Genomic DNA, 20316 nt, shown 5'->3' on the forward strand with positions numbered 1-20316 from the left:
TGTTTGCAGGAGAGACCGTTTAACCTCCAGCGTTAATAAATAATTGTGTTGTTTAGTGAAATTATCCCTAAGGCAGAGAACAGCGTAAACACACACAGTAATGCATGTTGTGAGGAGGGTAAAAACATGTCTTAAGTGCAAAAAAGAAAACAATTCATGATACTAACCTGCTTAAACATGAAGAACTGGTGGCATTGTGCTATATTTAGAACACAATCATACTGGTGCACAGCCATAAACTGGTGACATCTATGAGTCATGAGCATAATTGTTTTAGTATTGACTACTTGTAATGAGGCGGTGACTAAGTCATCTCGCAGATAAAGAATACATGAATTAATAAAGGAAGTAGGCATAATAGTAACTCAGTAAATCAGTGAGAGGGTGGCAGTGAATTAATGAAATGCTGCATTCAAGGCTTCTTTCTCTACTTCCCCATCAGTCCTCGTCCCATTGTCATCCTCTCTTGCTTTTTTCTTGTCATCTGTCACTTAATCACAGTTCAGATAAAGAGAGTTATTTTTGAATCGTCAAATCTTAAAACCAGTTCATCACTATTTATGTAACCTATGCTTGTTAATGTGTAAGAGAGAGTTTCAGCAGAGCAAACAGGGGGACAAACTGAAACACTGCATGTATGGAAAAAGTGTCAAAAAACCTTTTGTGACTCCAGAGGAAACTGCATGTAATCTGATGGATTCTCTCCAGTGATGTCACTTTGTTGCATTGTGGGTAATGTAGGTGGCAGTGTTTTGAAAATTAAGAGGAATCCGCAGAATTAAAAAGGTTCCACTGTATAGATTTTAATCATTTGACTTTACTATCCATAATGAGTCTAACAGTGTAAGGGGCATGTAATGTGTGACTGCTTTTCAAAAACCTGCAGCCCACATTACCCACAATGCAACTTTCCACTGAGTGACATCACCAGAAGCAATTTACATGCAGTTTCCTCTGGAGCCACAAAATGTTTCATTCTAGTTTTTTTTCCACACATGCAGTGGCACTCCTCACAACCTGTAAACAATCTTTAATGTACAAATGTTTAATGTATTATGAGAATATTCATTTAGCATTTAGCATTCATGCAGTGTTACTTTTTCTTAAACTTTCAAACTTGGTTCATGAATAGATACTAGATAGATACCGACTACTTTTTCCTCCATTCTTAATATTGTATCTTGTGCTTCATTTGAAAACAACAAGGCATAGGAAGTGAAGTGTGAATGTCACAAATAGATAAACATGTTACAAATATTGTCATTTTATATAGTATTTCCTTTTACACATACTCACCCTAAAGTCCCTCAACAGTGCTTAATGCAACCGTTTGTAGAGGGACAGTGACCTTTGTATAAAACAACAGAAGGATGAGGAATGAATCAAGGGGAAGCTAAACATTATTAAATGGGAAAAAGAAGCAGCATCTAGTGTTTAGTAGAATGTAGTCCATAGACTGTATCTTACACATTTATTTAGTAAAATATTGAAAAGTCATATATGCTGCTGAACATCTAAGCATTTGTTCTGATGCATAAAGAAATTAGGTCATATATTAATTATCTGAACATTTGATGCTATATCGGTGTAATTTATAGTAGGTCAGCCTCCCCCCCATCATTCTTCCTCCTCTTCCTCCTCCTCCGTCTCCTCCTCCTCATCTTCTCCCGCTCACAGTCCGACTTCACTGTCGAGCTGTTCCGGTACACAGTTTGGCTGCAGCCCTGCGTCTGTGCAGCAGAGTGGCCTCTCCGAGCGCCGGTGTCTGATGTCGCACTAAGCATGAGAAGAATGTCATTGACGTCAGTGCAGTTGCTGTCAGAAAGAGTAGCGCCCTAGCCACTGACACCACACCAGGGAGAGGGGGAGAGAGAGAGAGGGAGAAGGAGACTGGGAGAAAAGAAAGGAGGAGAGAGACAGAAAGGAGACAAAAGAGGGGAGGAGGAAGGATGTTCAGAGATCAGCGGAGGAAACGAAGAGTGTGGGAGAGGAAGGGGAGTAATGGGAGGAGGGAGGGGGAGATTTGTCAAAGACAATGAAGCGGGAGAAGGTGGAAATTGTTGAGAATAGGAGGTGACAAAAGAGGTGGAGAGACGGTCAGTGGTCCTGCATGGAAACACAAATGGTGTGAACAATATAACATTATAATTCATCAGTCCAAACTACACATGCTGTAAACTTTGCATCATTAAAAAATGAATTGTCCCAAAATGAAAGATAATTGGAATAATCAGATTTTTATTTGAGTCACTCAAGCCTAAGTCAAGACAACACAGTGTTTCTATGTAGTTTAAATGCTAACCGAAATGTTAATCTGATATGGCATCATGTGATTAAATTTGGTCCTCGTGTATTTTAATCTGCCACTGTTTCTCCGTCTGTGTAATTGAATTACGGCTCCCCTCCCAGACCACAGATCACATAGTATTAAATGCCTGTGCTTTCCCAAATTAGTCAGGGCATCAATATTAATTGGCTTCTGACAAGGTGACATTTTCTGTTAACACAGGCTGACTTTGAGAGGGTCATGTCTTCGGTTTCAAATTAAAAGACACTGGACGCTTTGATATCAGGCTTGTGACGCCAGCAGTTCTACCATCTTCACCATATCAGCGTCAGACATCTATTTGTTTACCTCTCTGCTTCGATGTGTTTGCATGCTGAACACATATTAGCATGCATGCACACACATCACTGTATAGGGAGCTCCCAGCTCTGGCTCCACTCCTCCATCACTCCAGCCCGCGTTTTGTCGCTCTCCCTTCCCCATCCACAGTGCAGTCCTCTCAGGCTTTAGGTACAGCTTGGGGAGAGCAGCACGTTTGGCTACCAGGGACGCCGAAGAAATAGCAGCCCATCCCCTATACACACACACACACACACACACACACACACACACAGCGTCTATAGGAAACACTATCCAGCACACACACACATCACCGGATTATACCCTTTGCTTTCCCGGATACCATGGATGTTTTTATTGGCAGAGAGGCTGAGGAGACAAAATCATAATGTGTTATGGTTAGCATTTCGTCTGGTATGAGTGACTGTGTGTGTGTTGCATGTGTGTGTCTGTTTCGCGTCTGTGTGTGTGGCCGTGAGATGTCTTTTTATCCGTCAACCATGTCAGGATGCCGTGAACAATCTGGTGTTTGTTCCGAGATGGACAGTATTGACATGGATCTTGGCTGGTTCTGAGCCTCTCACTGGATCCTCTTTTCCACCGTCCCTGTCTTCCCTCCATCCTATGGCAGACATGGGCCTGCTAAGCAGACTGCTGTTCATCCTGCTACATGACTGGAATTACATCTCTCTTATGAATGACAGCTTAAACCTTATACACCTAGATCGCTGACTGTGATATATGTGTGCTCTGTATGGGAGATACTGAGTGTGTTTGTGTGAGATTTCAGTTTTTGCTCTGTGGAATCCCTCTGAATTCTCTGCTGTGATTTAACATCCATTTGGACTCCCAGAACAGACTCAGGGTGGCTGTTTGCCATCCATTACCTGCACCTGTTCTCCCTGGGATTGTATCTGACTTGCTCTTAAACAGGAAGAATCCAGTGCTTTGAACTGTAGCGCATTGGAGGTTTCTTTTTCTCCAAGCTTTGACACAGCTGACCTGTGACCGCTCATCTGTGGGTTAGGATACAGGACAACAAGGCCATCCTCCCAGGCCCGCACAGCTGGCTCACCTGTCCAGTATGAAGAGTCACCCATGTGTCTACTCGGGGTATCCCAGCTTAGCTGTATGTGGGGTGGGAGACCCCGGGCCTGGACCGTCCACTAGCCCTTTGAAGCGGGCCCTTACTGACCCCTTGCCCTCCTGTCTTGCCCCTGCAGAGGAGGCCTACCAGAAACTGGCCACCGAGACCCTGGAGGAGCTGGACTGGTGTCTGGACCAGCTGGAGACGCTGCAGACGAGACACTCAGTCAGTGAGATGGCCTCAAACAAGGTAAGAGCAACCGAAAAAGTTTAACGTGCTGAGACTTTCATCTTATAGTAGTGTAATCCTGGGGGCCAACATCTGTAGCATCTATTGATTGAGCTTTTGGGTTTATCTTTCTAAATGATTGCATCGTGCACATTTTCTAGAAACATGTTCAGAAGCTGCTACCCAGGATTCAGTGTGTGTGTGCGTGTGTGTAAGTGTGTGTGTGTGTGTTTCTCTGGCTGATGTGAACAGGATGTGCTGCTCAACTTTGGTTTGAGTGTGACATTTATTGCTGGAGTTCCTTCTACACCCACTGCACTGCTGTACTTTCATAAATAAAAGAAAAATTATAAATGCACAGAGAGATCTTTTGGTAAATTCTACACTTCTCTCAACTGCTGTACACTACCAAAACGCTTTATATTATCAAGTATATATGTCTAATTGTTACATAAAATATCCCATCACACTTAATTCTTGTGCCAGAGATTGCTCCCAGTACAGCCAGTAACAACCAGTGGGTTCCCCAGGTCAGGGTCACACGCTGGGCACAGTTTTATCAGAATAAAGACAATAGAGCTTTAGATATTAATTAGATAAACAAAACATACTAAATGTAATGTGTTTCATGGGTAAAGGGAAAAAAACGAGAAGTAAAATAAGTTAAGTGCAGTTTAGGGCTACAGCTAATGATCATCACTGGTGATTAATCTGTTGATTATCTTCTCGATTAATCGGTTGTTTGGTCTGAAAAATGACGATTTCCTGCAGCGCTAGGCGACTTCTTCAGATGTCTTGCTCTGTCCACAACCCAAAGATGAATTTACACTCACAGAGGTGAAAATACAGCAGAAAATAATCCACCTTACTCACCAGGAATAGGAGAGCCTTGTGTTTTATCACGATTATCAAAATAGTTGTCCATTGATTTAATAGTTTACAACTTGTCAATTAGTCATTGCAGCTCTATACTGTTACCTGCCCTCCTCCTTTGCCTGAATCAAGCCTGTTCATTTGTCAAGTGTTTACCATCCTGTAGTATGTGCTATTTGAGCGCCAGGTATCGTTATTGGTCGTCATGTGAGCGGTATGATTTTTGCGTTTTGATGCCTTTTTCAGCAGTCAGCCATCATAGCATACATTAGACTCTTTGTGTTGTATTGTCTATGTGTGTTAGTGATAGCATCGTCATGCAGGCAGGGAGCTGTGCAGTGAGCATGCTCAGTCGCCTCCTGTGTGTTTGTGTGCATTTATATGTGTGTGAGTGAGTGGAGAGAGGCTGCTATGCTGCTCTGAATGCTGATCAGCTCTGGGCTCTGGTGATGTCACGCACTGTGATGTCACACGAGGAGGGGATGGACCAAGATGAGAGGCGGGCAGGACGGACAGACAAAGGAATTACACAAATGCACTACGCTCCTCATCCCGCTGAAGTTACCGCGATCGCACGCATGTCCAGGTCACCGACCTCATTTAAAATTGAAAACATTTATTTATTTATTTATTTTTCACTGTACATGTAAAATGCACTGAGCTCTCACCATCGCTCACCAGCACAGCTATCTCTGGTTGTCATGGCAACAGCCACGAACCCAACCAGCTTCACTTCAGCAACACACACGCTCACACACACACACACACACACTCACTACGTCTCCCTCACAGAGCCATTACATTATGTCTGTATCCTTCAGACTTTCATTTATCAACACTCAACATACAAATTCATCAATGAAGCAAAGATTGAGATTTTAAAAAGAGATAACAAAATGGAACGAAACTGGAAAAACAATCTGCAGCTCATCTACTGTGAATGTCATGATTTATGAAAATCATCACGTGTGCTGGAGCTTTAGCAGCAGTAGCGTTGTGTACCTGCAGCTGCTGTGCTGGGTTTGCTTTGTTGAAGCAGTGCAGCTCTTTCTCCTTCAAACATCCCTGAGTAATGACTCTTATCAGATTCTGACATAACCTGGGAGGAGAACGCACGTCACCTCTTAACATAAGGATTCCCTTAGTTCCTATATTAAGCCCAAGGGCTGCTGTAACAGCAAGTCAACCAAGGTGACATGATGTGTGCCTGAGGGATCTCACACTAGCCCAAACACACTACAAACAGCGCTTATGTTCAGTTCACTATGAAAGACATTATGTGGAGAGTCATAGTGATCTGATTAACATAATCATTGCTTTGTTAGACTATTGGCTTTATCCAGTGGTTCTAGTTCAGGATACTCCTGTGCTTAAATTTCCCCTTGTGTGGGTGAAGGTGTTTTCTGTGAATCAGCAGCTGGTCTTCCTCTGGCTCTGTCTAAGGAACAGTGTGTGCCTCTCAACTATGATCAGCATGCTTTCTCATGCTCTGATCATTTCCTGAAATTGTCAAAAGAGTACTTTCTCTCCAGGAGCAAAGACTTCTCAGCATTTTGACCGTCTCGATCCAGATTTTTTGGCAGCCTCTGTTGAAGCCTGGCTCAAGCAGATGTTCATGACACCATCGTGTCAGGAGGGCAGATTCTTGATGAGGAGTTTTGCGACTGGCTGAACAGGTATCTGGATCAGTAAATCAGTGGAATGGGCTTGCACTGCTCTGTTGCTGCAGGTGTATTTGAAGGGTGGTTATAAAGTGCATGCCTCACACAGACATTATCATATGTCTTTATCTTTATTATCACTGTTGTCATTATTTGTGAAACACTGTCCATTTTCCTGCACAGATAGGGCTGACTGACTGACATTTTGATATGGGATGGTGGCGTCCAGTGTAGTCTGCCATAACTAAGACATCTACAACATCTCAGAGGCAAATACTGTACTTTTTCCCTCCACTACGTGTGTGACAGCTTTAGTTACTAGTCCATATTACAATACTTCATACGCTTGTTGTCCCATGTCTCTCTAAATTTAGTGATTTGCATTTTTTTCATAAATGGAAGGATCATATTTTCTTTCACTGTATTTTAAATCACTTTAAGCAGTATTTGTTTTTTTTTTTTACTCTGCTCACATGCCCAGCAAAAGTAATCTTTTGGAATATCAGCATTTAAAAAAATAAGGCATGTTAAAGTTGCATTCTGGTATTTTTAGTTACTTCATGTGTTGTTGTGTCCTCAGAAGCAGGATCTGCTTCAGCCAGGAGACTTCCCTGAATTGGTCATTTGGTTAGAAAAAATTCTTCCGTCCATCACATGCGAGTCAGAGTCATTCTCCAATAACTCAACACGTTTCTGGAAGGTTTTTCTTTTGGATTTTCTGAACTGAGAAGGTTATGTTGAAAAGAATAATGGCTCTTTGCCTTCATCTTTGTAGATCTTTCTTTCCCTTTTTCTTTTTTGTTGTTGTTATTAGTTTGTGCATTGCTCATTATCACTAAGGGTTTAGCTGTAACGATATTGTCTTACTAATGTTTTTCAGGGCCGATACAGAAACTTAATAATCAATGAGGCCAAATCGGTGTCAAAATTTTGAAAAGCCAGTGCCACTTTCTTCAATTACTGTAATTAATCAAGTACTGTACTTAAAGCTACAACAGGGGACTTTGATGTTATGTTAATTATTGCGGAAGAGGGTGACACAAAGAAAAAAATGTTTTCATGCCAACCAAGTCGGAATCTGACCTGGTGACAGGTATAAAGAAGTTCCTTGTGGTTCGTTAAAGTATTTTACTTGAGTATTTCCTAGTTCCGTTACTTTACATGCTTATCCACATGTATAACCCTGCATTTTACTCTGGCAACATTTATTCAATCATATTAGTTCGTAGTTACTTTGCAGATTCAGATTACAAACACCTAATTCTGATTCGTCACCAGTCCCAAAATAGCCCTTTTTTATCTTATTTATCTGTAGTCTCTCAAAAAAAACAAAAAAAAAACACCCAGATTCCAATAACTGGGACTTTTTGCACATTTTGTTTCGATCATGAATGGACAGTTGCCGGTACATTCATTGAAAACAGTTGAGCCAATTAGAGTGTTCCCGCTGTCCCTGTGTTCTGTACAGAGGGGGCGTCTGCCACCAGAATAAATGTGCGACGTGAGAAAGAAAAAAAAAAACAGACACAAATGCAACAGAGACGTGGAGGTGTCGTGGGCTATATACAGGAGGGAACGGGTATTTTTGGTCACTCCGCTGAAGAACAAATTACACACAAGCCACAGCTGAGCTCCATGTGACACTTTCCAATTTTTACCCAATAGTTTGTGTTCACACCTCCCAGCCAAGCTATCAATATGTGTGTGTACTATATCTGTCTGAAGGAGAGAGGGAGAGTGTGTGGACGGAAAGGCGTCGGTGGGCTTCATATTTGTGTATATGCCTCTGCAGGGAGTATAGTGTGTGTGTGTGTGCGTGTGTGTGTGTGTGTGTGTGTGATGGGCCTGTGGCGGCCTGCTTGGCTCTGAGTCAATCAAGGCTGCTGGATCTCAGTGAGCCTGTTGTCTCATCTGCTCCAGTGTAGCTGTAAATTACTCACAGCGCCCGGCTGGCTGTAGAGGTGGGGTGTAAAGTAAGCAGAGACAGGTTTGGTCCCTTTTCAATCCTTGTAGCCACCGGACCGTCACAGACCACACAACACATGCGTGTACACATGTGCGCTCACATACACAAGCGAGAGGAAGACGAATGTCACTTCAATATAAAGTACCTTGAGTTTCCCTGCACTGAATTGAGCTGAATGAATAGAATTGGCTCATGCCAGCTGTCAGTTCTTAACTTCTTTTTACCTTTTGACTTAAACACTTATTTCAGTTGGTAGTAAACAAAATCAAAGCTCAGTATCCATCCATACAAGAACATTCTCATAATTACTTGATCTTGGACATCCCGTCTCACTCGTCTTAGCAGAAAAAGGAACGGATACAGGAAATGGTTTTCTCACTGTCATAAACGTAAGATAGGGCAACATTTTTTTTTAATTTCTCAGGAAAAAAATGCAAGAATCTTGATGACAACGTATGTATGAGTGAGATGCAGATCCTAAATCTGTTGAGCTGAAATGTTGTTTGGTAGTTTAAGAGTTAGAATGATGCAGGGCTTTCAAGTTTGACATTGAACTTGATTGAATTACAGGGGACTGTAGGGCCTTGGTGGAGGTATGCGCTCTACCGAGTGCCTTTCTAGTTTTGTTTGTTCGTCACTGTTTTTTATTCCCCGTGATTGTCAGTCAGCTGACTAGATGTTTGGTTTCGATTCTGTTTTGATGGTTCGAGCGTTGAGTTAGCGGCAATAGAAATAGCACGTTGTATAACTTATTCTTACGTACACCATTACATGTTGTTTTCAATATAGTAAATTGTATAAAGGGACCACTCGTACTATTACTGATCAGAGAACCTCTTGAGCTCACACACACACACACACACACACACACACACACAGCAGCCTGTGGGGACACACTGCTTTCAGTCTCTGTCCTACTGAGCCCACTTCAGTTCGCTGTGACGCTCACTCTCTCAGCAAGATCAATTGTTTTTTTGTGTATTTACATCACCTCATGAGCGATGTTACCATGACTCACTTCGCATGAATACTGGCATGAAAGCTGACCTCAGTTTTCCAGTATTGTGCCGTGTTGGATGAGGTAGCCTGTGCTTTTTTACACAACACTGCACAGAAGGTCGGGTCAGTCGACACGTAAGTACATACGCATGCGCGCTATACTGCATGTGTATGCACTGTATGTGCACGTACGCGCACACAGTCACATCCCGCTGCACTGCAGGAATGGAAGGAAAGGGAAGGGGTAGATTTTCCACTGAGTTAAGTTCCAGCCAATCACACAGCAGGTGACCTCAACTCTGCTCCAATCCAAGCCAATCAGAGGTGATGATGAGCTCACACTTCTTTCATATCTGGGCCCTGATTCGCTGCAGTTGTGTGACATAGTGAGGGAAGCAGCCTGTGCTCTTCACATGGGAGCTTGTGTCACACACAAACACGCACGCACACAACACACACACAGAGAAGCAGGCAGCCAGCCCTGTTTGGAAGCTGTTGACAGAAACATTTTTTTGCTGTCCTGGTGGCTTTGGCATCTACCAAGCATCCGCATCATCATCAATTATTCACGACCTCAGCAGCGTGTGTCTGTATCCGTGTGTGTTTGTGTGTGTGTGTGGACATCAGTGTGTATGACAGTGTGTGTGATCACGATATGCTCTCATCGGATCTTTGGGGAGCCTCGTTCCACCGTTGCTCTCTGAGAGTCTGACTCTCGGCTCTGCTTCCTGGAACATGGGCTCGTTTCTGTGGATATTCGTAGGGCAGGAACGTGATGCTTCAATTTTGGACTCGCTTCAGCAGATTCACATCGAGCCTCTTCAGTTTGAGGGCTTTTTACTGTCGAGAGCTGCTGACTGTTTTTGTTTCTCTGGCATCTAGTGCTTTTCACCGTCTGAATTGTTGACTTGAACTTCGGCTGTAAACCTGTATCTTCCTGCTTCTGGATCTATTTTGTTGATTTGTCAAAATGCCTGAAGCAAATTATCTGCTCTCTGTGTCCTGGGGATATATAAAGGTAAGACCTGCTGTCTATTGAGTATTTCATTTAATTATTCAGGTGTTTATGTCTATTTAACGTCCTTTTTTAAAATTCATTTCCAGAGGGTGAGGGTTCTTCATGTAGTTTATTGTTAATTCTCATTTTGACTAAGAACTAACGAGAACATGCTGCACACATAGGTGTGTCATTGTGATGTATCTGAGACGGGGAGAACTAGTGGTGCTTTCACTGTCCTTTTTACAAAGGTGTCAAAACAGCTTAAAAAAAACTTATGCAGACACAACACAGACGCATTAACTACATCTGTAAATTGTTAAATACTTGGTTGGTCATTTCAGATTTTTTTTAATGGCACAAAAGCTCTCCTAGAGAGAATAACGCAGTATCTCTCTGAGCCCTGTGAAGACCCTTTTTTTAGGTCAGCAATCCTCTGGGTGGTTGGGTTGCTCCATATTTTCTGACGTAATAAGGGAGGATTTTTACCCTTTTGCTAGAATGCAAATTTTAAAAGGCATATATCGGTAAATTCTTTGATTTTTGCAGAGGCCGTATTTAATTTTTTCGTTTTATTAATTGTGTTTCATGTCAGTATATCTCTACCAGATTTGTTTTTGTCGCTCTCCTCTCACTTGACAAAAGCACACGACAGATAGTTCCTTGCCTCTTGCGCAGTAAGCACTCTGCAGTGTTGTAATGGTCTATTTTAAGTGATCAATATTGATTTATATAATTAATCAATATACATACATTATGCATTTGGACCGATGCCAGAACGAATCAGACAATGCAGGCGTCTTTGTTCCAGACGTTGTTTTTTTTTGTTGTTGTTGTTGTTGATGTTCTTCTTCTTGTGCAATCTGTTTCGTAACTCTCTTCGTTTTGCAACCACTGGAAAATACCTGATTTGAAGCATTCTCCTCCACATCAATCAGATTGGTCATCAAATCAAAAGCCAGGGCTAAATTCGAGTCCGCCACTCCAATTAGGCCCCAGATAGAGAGAGAGAGGAGTGAATGAGATGAGAGACAGAGTCTACAAGCAACCGCTTTGTAGTGGGGAAAAAAAGTGAAATTGAAGGAAAGAAACTGGAAAAAAATGGGTTACTGATTACACACATCCTGGCAGCAGCCCTCTGACCCACTGAGTATGTGTTTGAATGTACGTGTCTTACACCACAAATGGTGACATTCCTGGGTACAGCTTCTGTTACGTGACCAGGAAAGAGTCAGCAGGAGACCTTGAGTTGATTTCATCATCATTAAAAATGTTTTGATTAAAAAAAAAGAAGGGTTTCGTAAAAGGAGCCTCAACCTTTCTGTTTTAGATGAGTTTGTTCAGTTCTTGAATCGTGTTTCTCTGCATTTATTTAAACATATGATGGTGCCTCAGAGTAACAACTGTTAAAAAAAAAAAGAAATCATTCATCCGTGTGTGTGTGTGTGTGTGTGTGTGTGTGTGTGTGTGTGTGTGTGTCCCTCTTTCAGTTCAAGAGGATGCTGAACAGGGAGCTGACTCACCTATCAGAGATGAGCCGCTCTGGGAACCAGGTGTCTGAGTTCATCTCCAGCACCTTCCTGGGTGAGTGATGACACAGGGAGATGGACTCACCGGTCAGAAGTAGAAGAAAAAAAAAAAAATGTGTTGGTGTCCTGACCAAACACACGCACACATATGTTCTTTTTTTCTAAAACCCTGTGGGTGAAAGTGTTAACCAACTTGGACATTGATGTGCCATCGTATCAAATTCAGCCACATCTGATTGAGTACAAGTACAAAATCAACTCTGAAACAAAGTGTCTTCTAAAAGGCTTCATCAAACTCATACTCACCTTCCACTTGTGTCTCACTACAGACAAGCAACATGAAGTGGAGATGCCATCCCCTCAGACGCAGAAGGAGAAGGAGAAGAAGAACAAGCCCATGTCTCAGATCAGCGGGGTGAAAAAGCTGCAACACTCCTCCAGCCTCACAAACTCTAACATCCCTCGCTTCGGCGTCAAGACCGAGACCGAGGATGAACTCGCTAAGGTGTGTGTTTCCCTGTCCCGACAAAGACTGTGCAGCGACAAAAAATAAATGACACGTTCACATTAATATATGTAGTGTCTCCCTTTTCCCTTTTTCAGGAGCTGGAGCATGTGAATAAATGGGGCCTTAACGTTTTTAAAATCTCAGAGTTCTCTGGGAATCGGCCACTGACAGTCATGATGTATACGATATTCCAGGTAACGACTGTCAGCTGCTTCTTGTTCTCCTAATCTATCGCTACAAAGTAAAATGCTCTCTGACAGTAACCTCCCTCCTGTGTTTTCTGTTTTTTTGGTTTTTTTTCACAGGAGAGAGACTTGTTAAAAACGTTTAAAATTCCACTCGACACCTTTATAACATACCTGATGACCTTAGAAGACCATTATCATGGCGATGTGGCCTACCATAACAACATCCATGCTGCTGACGTCACCCAGTCAACTCACGTGCTGCTATCCACCCCCGCCCTCGAGGTGTGTACACATGGACCACGCTAACACACACACACACACGCACAGCCCCTCGCTCCCACAATCAGCTTCAATCAAACTCCTGCACAAAGTCCAATCAATGGCTCTTACTTGTGAGGATATTTTTGTCCAGCGATTTACTTCTCTCATCAATGCACCCCCCCCTCCTCCTCCTCCTCCTCCTCCTCCTCCTCCTCCTCCTCCTCTCTCTGCTGTGTTCGTTTTCTCTTCAGGCCGTGTTCACAGACCTTGAGATCCTAGCTGCCATCTTTGCCAGTGCAATTCACGACGTGGACCATCCTGGAGTCTCCAACCAGTTCCTCATCAACACCAGTGAGTCTAAATGCGGCGCTGTCTTAGCAGCTACGTCAGCTGCTCGGTGGTGTCATCGGTGCATCTTCACTAACACTAACACACACTCACAGGCTGATACCCAGGTGGGAACTTGCGCTCTGTGTCCTCACCAGCACACACACACACACACACACACACACACACACACACACACACACACACACACACACACACACACACACACACACACACACACACTAACAATCAGCTATCCTCAGATAAATGAATATGAGTATATACATATATGATGAATGTTTGCTGTATATAAAGAAAAAGTGCATATATATATATATAGATATTCTGTGTTTTAACACGTGCACATCTTCAGCAGCATGTGTTTCTTTAGTCAGGTGTGAAGGCTTTGACATGTGATTCCGAGGTGGAGGGGTTTAAACAGGAAATCAATATTTGTCCTCAGTCTTACTCTTTCCTGGTAGCACCATCATTCATGTTCTCAGGGGGAAAAAAGGGAGGGAAAAAAAAATATCCTCCCAAAGACGTAGTAGGAAGGATGACAGGTGACCCAACTACAACTAGCTTGCTCATCAGACTGCATTTTGTTTTTGCTTCATTTTTGCAGTCAGTTGTTAACTGTTTGCTGTTTGGGAGGAGGGTGTAATTTTGCCCTGAACTACCAGCAGTGACTTAGCCTTTTAAACGAGGTAGCACAAGGTAGCAGTGGCTAGGAGCGCTTTGTGTTTGTCATGTCAGTCGTTCTTGGAGTTGTTGTTTCAGCAGCAGCACAATGTAGCTTCCTTAATCTCGACCACACGTGATGCCATTTTGGCATTGGATTAGAAATTAGAAAGATTGAACTTCAATGCATTTGAAAAATTATGTTTAACGAATCAACGGCAGCATCTCTTTTCCCATTAATGACAACGGCGAGTTAAGGAGGCGATGTAATGTGATGATATTTCTAAAATGTGTTTTTTTTTTTTTCTTTTTTCGCTGCGAGCACCACCACACAAACTCCATTCCCTTCCCTTGTGAAGTGGAGGCAGATCACAAAACCTGGAATAATAAATGCAAAACCATCTGCATGACTAGATACAACCAAAGGGGAGTGGGTTCATGGTGTTGTGCTGCGGAGTGAAGTGTCCTCCAGCTAGAGACTGAACCCCTGCTCTCTCTCTGTCTGCTTCAACTGACTCAGTCATGGCTGGAGGTTTCATAAATACCGCCTTGATTTGGCAATTTAGAGGAAAACACGAACAAATAAAAGTTTATATCCACTGGGTGTTGCTTTAAACAGCCATTCAGGAGACCATAACACATTTGAGCATTGCATAAGAGCATTAGTAATAATTTATCAGGGCAGAAAAAGACACTGCGTGGTCTCACACGCTTTACACACAGTGTGTTTTGTGTTTCCCATAAGCCCAAATGGGGAATCCCTGCAGTAAAGGCAGTGTGAGTCATCCTAGTTAGGAGCCACCAGAATGATCTTCTGTCAGCCACAGAGCAACAGAGCAGGATCCCCTTTCTCCCTTCTGCCGCTCGGTTCCACCGTGGCCAAGACTAATGCATCTTAATGGAAAATCTAAATACAGAGAGAGAGGACCTTCAGATGACCCAGAGAGGGGAAACCTCTCAGTGGAGAAAGCATGCCGGTGCTTTCAGCCGCTGCAGAGGATGGATGATACATGTGTAGCTGCAGCACATGTAAAACATGGACGATGTGGAGGTCTAATGTTCCCTTCACAAAATAACTGAACTCCAATAACTCCAAATGTATTCATGCATATTTTCTGTTCATGTCATGTTTTTTTATCCGTTTCAAGTTTTATTTTCTTTTAAAAAGTCTTACAATGTCCTAAATTTCATTCTATAAATATCCGGCCTTAATTGTAATTAAATTGTGTTTTATTTGAATTTCTTCATTGAAATTCATTGATTTATCCACCTTTTTCATTTATTTTTTTCAAAATGAGTCATACTATTTTGCATCAAAGTCCACGTCTGATAGATTTCTATATATATCTGGATATAGTTAAACCTGACACTTCCTTATTACTGACCAGCCTCGTTCAATTCAGTGAGCTTATTCAGGCATGAAACATTTCCTGCACGTCTACACATAGTCCGAATGCCACATACCCTCATACTCACACGCAATGCTTGAATAAGAAAAAGCCAGTTTGTCAAAAAAAAAGAGTAAATTCATCTCGAAAAGGTCTTAAAAAGTTCTACCTTTAAGTTGCAACTGTCATGACATACTTTGGAATTCCATGTCCTGTATTTAAAATGTGAAAACGACCCATTTCCACAGGCTAATATGATCAATCATGTCTCCTGTGCAGATTCAGAGCTAGCGCTGATGTACAATGACTCGTCGGTGTTGGAGAACCACCATCTAGCAGTTGGTTTCAAGCTTCTACAAGAGGAGAACTGTGACATCTTCCAAAACTTGACCAAAAAACAAAGACAATCACTGCGAAAGATGGTCATTGACATCGTAAGTGAGAAAGATCTCTTCTGTAAAGCAGTAACAGAGAAATATGTTATGTGGAGCCCCTTAAAGGTTCATTCAGTCACTTTTTGTGGTTTGTTCTGGTTATTTTCTAGGTGCTAGCAACAGATATGTCCAAGCACATGAATCTACTGGCTGATCTGAAAACAATGGTGGAAACCAAGAAGGTGACCAGCTCTGGTGTCCTGCTGCTGGACAACTACTCTGACAGGATACAGGTCAGAACAAAGCTGCTGACCAGCAAGACCCATATCACCAGGATTCAGCCAATTGTTATGTTTATTTGAAAAAATAAAAAAAAAACCTTGATGCTCTTTAAGATTATGTAACACAGTGGGGACAGTTCATCCTCTTAACGGTAGTGCTGTTGTGTTGTGTATTGCCAAGTTTTGGTGATATCAGCCGTAGAGACGTCTGCTGCTCTTGAATGTAATGGACCAAGATGGCACTCAGCTTGTGGAGCTCAAAGTTCCACAAAAACAAAACATCGGTGAACATCGGTGTCTTTCCAGAAATCATCACCCGGTTACTTAGAAATAACCCACAGAACTTGTTGTGAGCAGTTTGATGGAGGAACTGTTTTTCTTTCTGCTCTTCTCTCTCACCCATCAGCAGTATCACCAAGCAGAAGGACTCGACCATGAGTAGATGCACGCTTCTCATTGTGCACTGATCCAGTTAGTAGGTGTAGTTCAGTAGAAAGACAATAGTTTCTGCAGGAAACTGCTGACAACAAGGTCTGTGGATTACCTTGATTAACTAGGTTGTGACTTCTAGGAAGTGACGTTGCTACTGAGTTTTTAAAAGTTTATTTTTTCGTGCCATTTTCTGGTTCCATTTTCATTTGATAGCGGGCTGACATCTCTGCGGCCAAAATCTCCAAAAGTCTGCAACTCACAGTAAAACGATCTAGATGGATACATAGCACTACAGGTAAGAGGAAAAAGTGTAAATGTTGGCATGAACTGTCCCTTTAACCTTATCATTCCTTTAATATCAGTAGAAAAATACAGCATTTGGGCCAGCTACCATGTTTAAATATCATTTGGGTAAGAGTGACCATCACCCGTGTGGATTGTACTTGGATGAAAGATTTTCTTTTGCTTTTTATTCAATAGGCCATAAAGTGCACTATGCTGGCTCTGATCAAGCGTGCAGTGTGTGAAGTAACTAGTTACTTAAGTTATCAAAAATGGAGGGGAGTAAAAAGTACAATATTTGCCTTCAAAAATGATGAAGTGGAGGTTTAAAGTAGCAGAAAATGGGAACACTCAAATACATCAAAAAAACTTCAGATTTGTACTTAATCACACTACTTAGGTAAATGTACCTGGTTACAATCCATCACTAATCAACCCATTTCACAGTTATGCTTCAGTGACAGTAATGCTTGTTATTTGTTGTGTTCAGGTTCTCCAGAACATGGTGCACTGTGCAGACCTGAGCAACCCCACGAAGCCCCTCCAGCTGTACCGCCAGTGGACGGACCGCATCATGGAGGAGTTCTTCAGCCAGGGTGACCGAGAGAGGGAGAGGGGCATGGAGATCAGCCCCATGTGTGACAAACACAACGCTTCGGTAGAAAAGAACCAGGTAACATACTCGCACACATACACACATGTGCATGTAAGTTGTGCACAGACGCACGCTAAGTGACCTCTTGTCCCTCCGCGCTCTTACAGGTCGGTTTCATAGACTATATCGTTCACCCTCTGTGGGAGACGTGGGCTGACCTGGTCCACCCGGACGCCCAGGACATCCTGGACACATTGGAGGACAACAGGGAGTGGTACCAAAGTACCATCCCCCAAAGCCCCTCTCCTGCTTTGGACGAGCCTGAAGACGGCACTCGACCCCCGGGAGGGGACAAGTTCCAATTCGAGCTCACCCTGGAGGAGGACGGCGAGTCGGACACTGAGAAAGACAGCGGCAGCCAGCCTGAGGAGGAGGAGGAGGAGGAGGAGGAGGAGGAGGAAGAGGAGGAAAACAGCTGTACTGACTCTAAAACGCTCTGCACGCAGGACTCTGAATCGACAGAGATTCCTCTGGACGAACAGGTGGGGGAGGACGAAGAGGAGGAGGAGGAGGTGGTGGAGGAGGAGGAGGGGAAGGCACCTTGCTCACAACCGTGTGTCGTAGAGGAAGAGGTAGTAGAGGAAGAGGAGGAGGAAGAGGAGGAGGAGGAGAAAACCCCACACACATAGCAGTTTATAGACAGCACCTGATTAACTGTTCTTCTTAGTAATGACAGATGATTATTTATAGAATATTTTTTGGGTTTTGTGGAGTCTGTGTTTTTTATACATCTATGTTTATGGTTCCAAAGCGTGCGCTGCTCTCCACCTTGGCCACTCCTCCCATCAGCTTTTATCCAAACATGCCCACCGGTACTTCTTCAAGTTTTTTTGCACTCAGGAAAACTCCTTTCCATTCCCGTTTGTACTGAAGTGGTGTGTCCTTATTTTGCTTTTACACCTCCCCTTTAAGAAGCTTCTGTTTAGGACATGGATGAGCGGCTTCTCAGGCTGCTCGGTGCCCGTTCATATCACACGTTTCCTTCCCTCCGCTTCGTCTCAGCCTCGCCTGAAAAAAGTTTTAGCAGTGTTTCTGTGTTTTTATCAAGTGCCCATACTCTACAGAGACATTTATCGGCGTGTTCAAGGAGAATCTCCCCCCTCGGTTTAGGTCATTTCCTCCCCACTGCGAATTAGGAGGCGCTTTACGCCGCCGTTCCGCTGGAAAAAAAAGAAAGAAAAACCCCGACGGGACGGCGCAGAGATGAAAGCTGCAGCACACTGGGGAGCTTTTCGAGACGCATTTCTGATGTCGGAAGTCTTCCTTGAAAAAAAACCTGACTGATACAAAGCTCAAATTTTAACAGCCATGAAGCTGTCCTAGACCTCTTTAATTTTTGTATCGTACTGTATGTAAGATTCAGATATTTTCTAGAATTTACTTTTGCAATCCTAGGCTTTCTTTTGTTAGCAAAGAAGATCAGAGAACTTTTGGAAAAACCAATGGGGAGAAAAAAAAAATAGTTGTCAGTGTTCTGAAGGCTGCATTACATTAGGAGTGTTCTGAGGTGTTTGCACTTGCTCCAATAGCATTTATACTACTACTCCCATGCCACTATGCTCATGTTTGGTTAGTCCTGTGAGTTGAAGATTTGGAAGTGATTCATGACGACTCTTGTTTTGGTGAGCGTTTTCACTGGGAGGGAAGCATGGCGTTGCTTTGCTCTCACTGAAAAAATGGTTTGTGACATGGATGAAGCCTTTGAATTTTATTATTGTTGCCTGCAGTTCTTTTGAACACATCCTGAGACAATGCAATGCTTTGTAGTTGAAACAAAAAGCACCTTTTTTTTTTAGAAGCTTGATTAGTGCTCCGAAATATACAGAAATAGTGACGGTGTTAGAAAAAAAAAAACTACTGGGGTGATTTTATACCAATGTTCTGAAAGCTTTTATTATCCTTTCTTTTTTATTTTTCTTGCACACGTCACCAACACCTGCTTGTTGTCGGCCTCTTCTTTACCTGTTTTTTTAAGCTTTAGGAGTTTATTTTTCATTTAAAGGGTAATTCCACCAATTTTACAGAGCACAGGGTGTTTATGGGTCTCGGGAGTAGTGCTGCATATGTGGGGAAAAAAGGAGTAGAAAGCTTTTTGTGGCTCTAGTGGAAGCTGCATGTAATCTGATAGATTGCCTTTAAGTGATGTCACTCAGTTTTGTTGCATTGCATTGTGGTAAATGTAGGCACCAGGTTTGTGAAAAGGCCATCCACTGCTGTCGGCTCCTATGACGCTGTTAGAGTCTTTATGGAAAATGTTCGAACACACGATCAAAAATCGATTCAGCAGAGCGAGAAATGCCTTTTTTTTTTTTTTGTCCCATTCTTCTTCCTTTTCAAAACCTGGTGCTTACATTACCCACAATGCAGCTTAGCCACTCAATGAAAGCAAATTATCAGAATACATGTAGTCTGTAGTGGAGCCACAAAAAAGGTTTTACACTACTTTTTCATGTAGTTGTACTCCACCCAAAGACCTGTAAACGCACTTACATGAGTAGAATGGGTGGAGTTGCCGTTTAATTTCAGCATCACAACATCAAACCCAGTTGCTGTCTTTGTTTTTCGACAAGACAATCAGCTCCGTCGTGTAGTCATCAGACAAGACTGTCCTCTACTTAGATATTCTAATGCACTGATACCTTCATATATCACCACTTTATTACGTTTTTAAAACTCGCCAAAACATTCACGAATGCTTCGGCTTGACCAGTGGTGACTTACACCTTCGCCCACGAGTCTCGTCCTCATTTTTTAAAAACGTTTTCACTTTACACCTGATGCTATTATTTATTGGTATATTTTTCTATTTGTTTGTTTTTGCAATATAAAGGTGGTACAGTAAATATTTCACTGTAGCATAGACCACAGTACAGGCTTGCCAGTTACAATACCCAAATATACTTTATTTTTTCCCCTCTCTGTGTACATAAAATATAGAAAAATCAACAAATGTAAAAACAAAAACAAAAAAAA

General features: G+C 42.5%; 1 protein-coding gene across 10 annotated transcripts in view; it reads left to right on the forward strand.

Moving 5' to 3' along the window:
* Positions 1-20316, forward strand: part of pde4d (phosphodiesterase 4D, cAMP-specific) — a 176541-nt gene extending 156225 nt beyond the window's left edge. For all 10 annotated transcript variants that reach the window (XM_037099085.1, XM_037099086.1, XM_037099084.1 and 7 more), the window contains 10 exons: positions 3850-3962; positions 11928-12021; positions 12296-12471; positions 12570-12668; positions 12780-12944; positions 13175-13274; positions 15599-15753; positions 15864-15986; positions 17179-17361; positions 17451-20316. In XM_037099085.1, coding sequence (XP_036954980.1) covers positions 3850-3962; positions 11928-12021; positions 12296-12471; positions 12570-12668; positions 12780-12944; positions 13175-13274; positions 15599-15753; positions 15864-15986; positions 17179-17361; positions 17451-17972 — 1730 coding nt within the window. In that variant the 3' untranslated portion in view covers positions 17973-20316. The remainder of the gene's footprint in view (positions 1-3849; positions 3963-11927; positions 12022-12295; positions 12472-12569; positions 12669-12779; positions 12945-13174; positions 13275-15598; positions 15754-15863; positions 15987-17178; positions 17362-17450) is intronic.

Source organism: Acanthopagrus latus, chromosome 5 (genome assembly GCF_904848185.1).
Source record: "Acanthopagrus latus isolate v.2019 chromosome 5, fAcaLat1.1, whole genome shotgun sequence".
NCBI classification, from domain to species: domain Eukaryota; kingdom Metazoa; phylum Chordata; class Actinopteri; order Spariformes; family Sparidae; genus Acanthopagrus; species Acanthopagrus latus.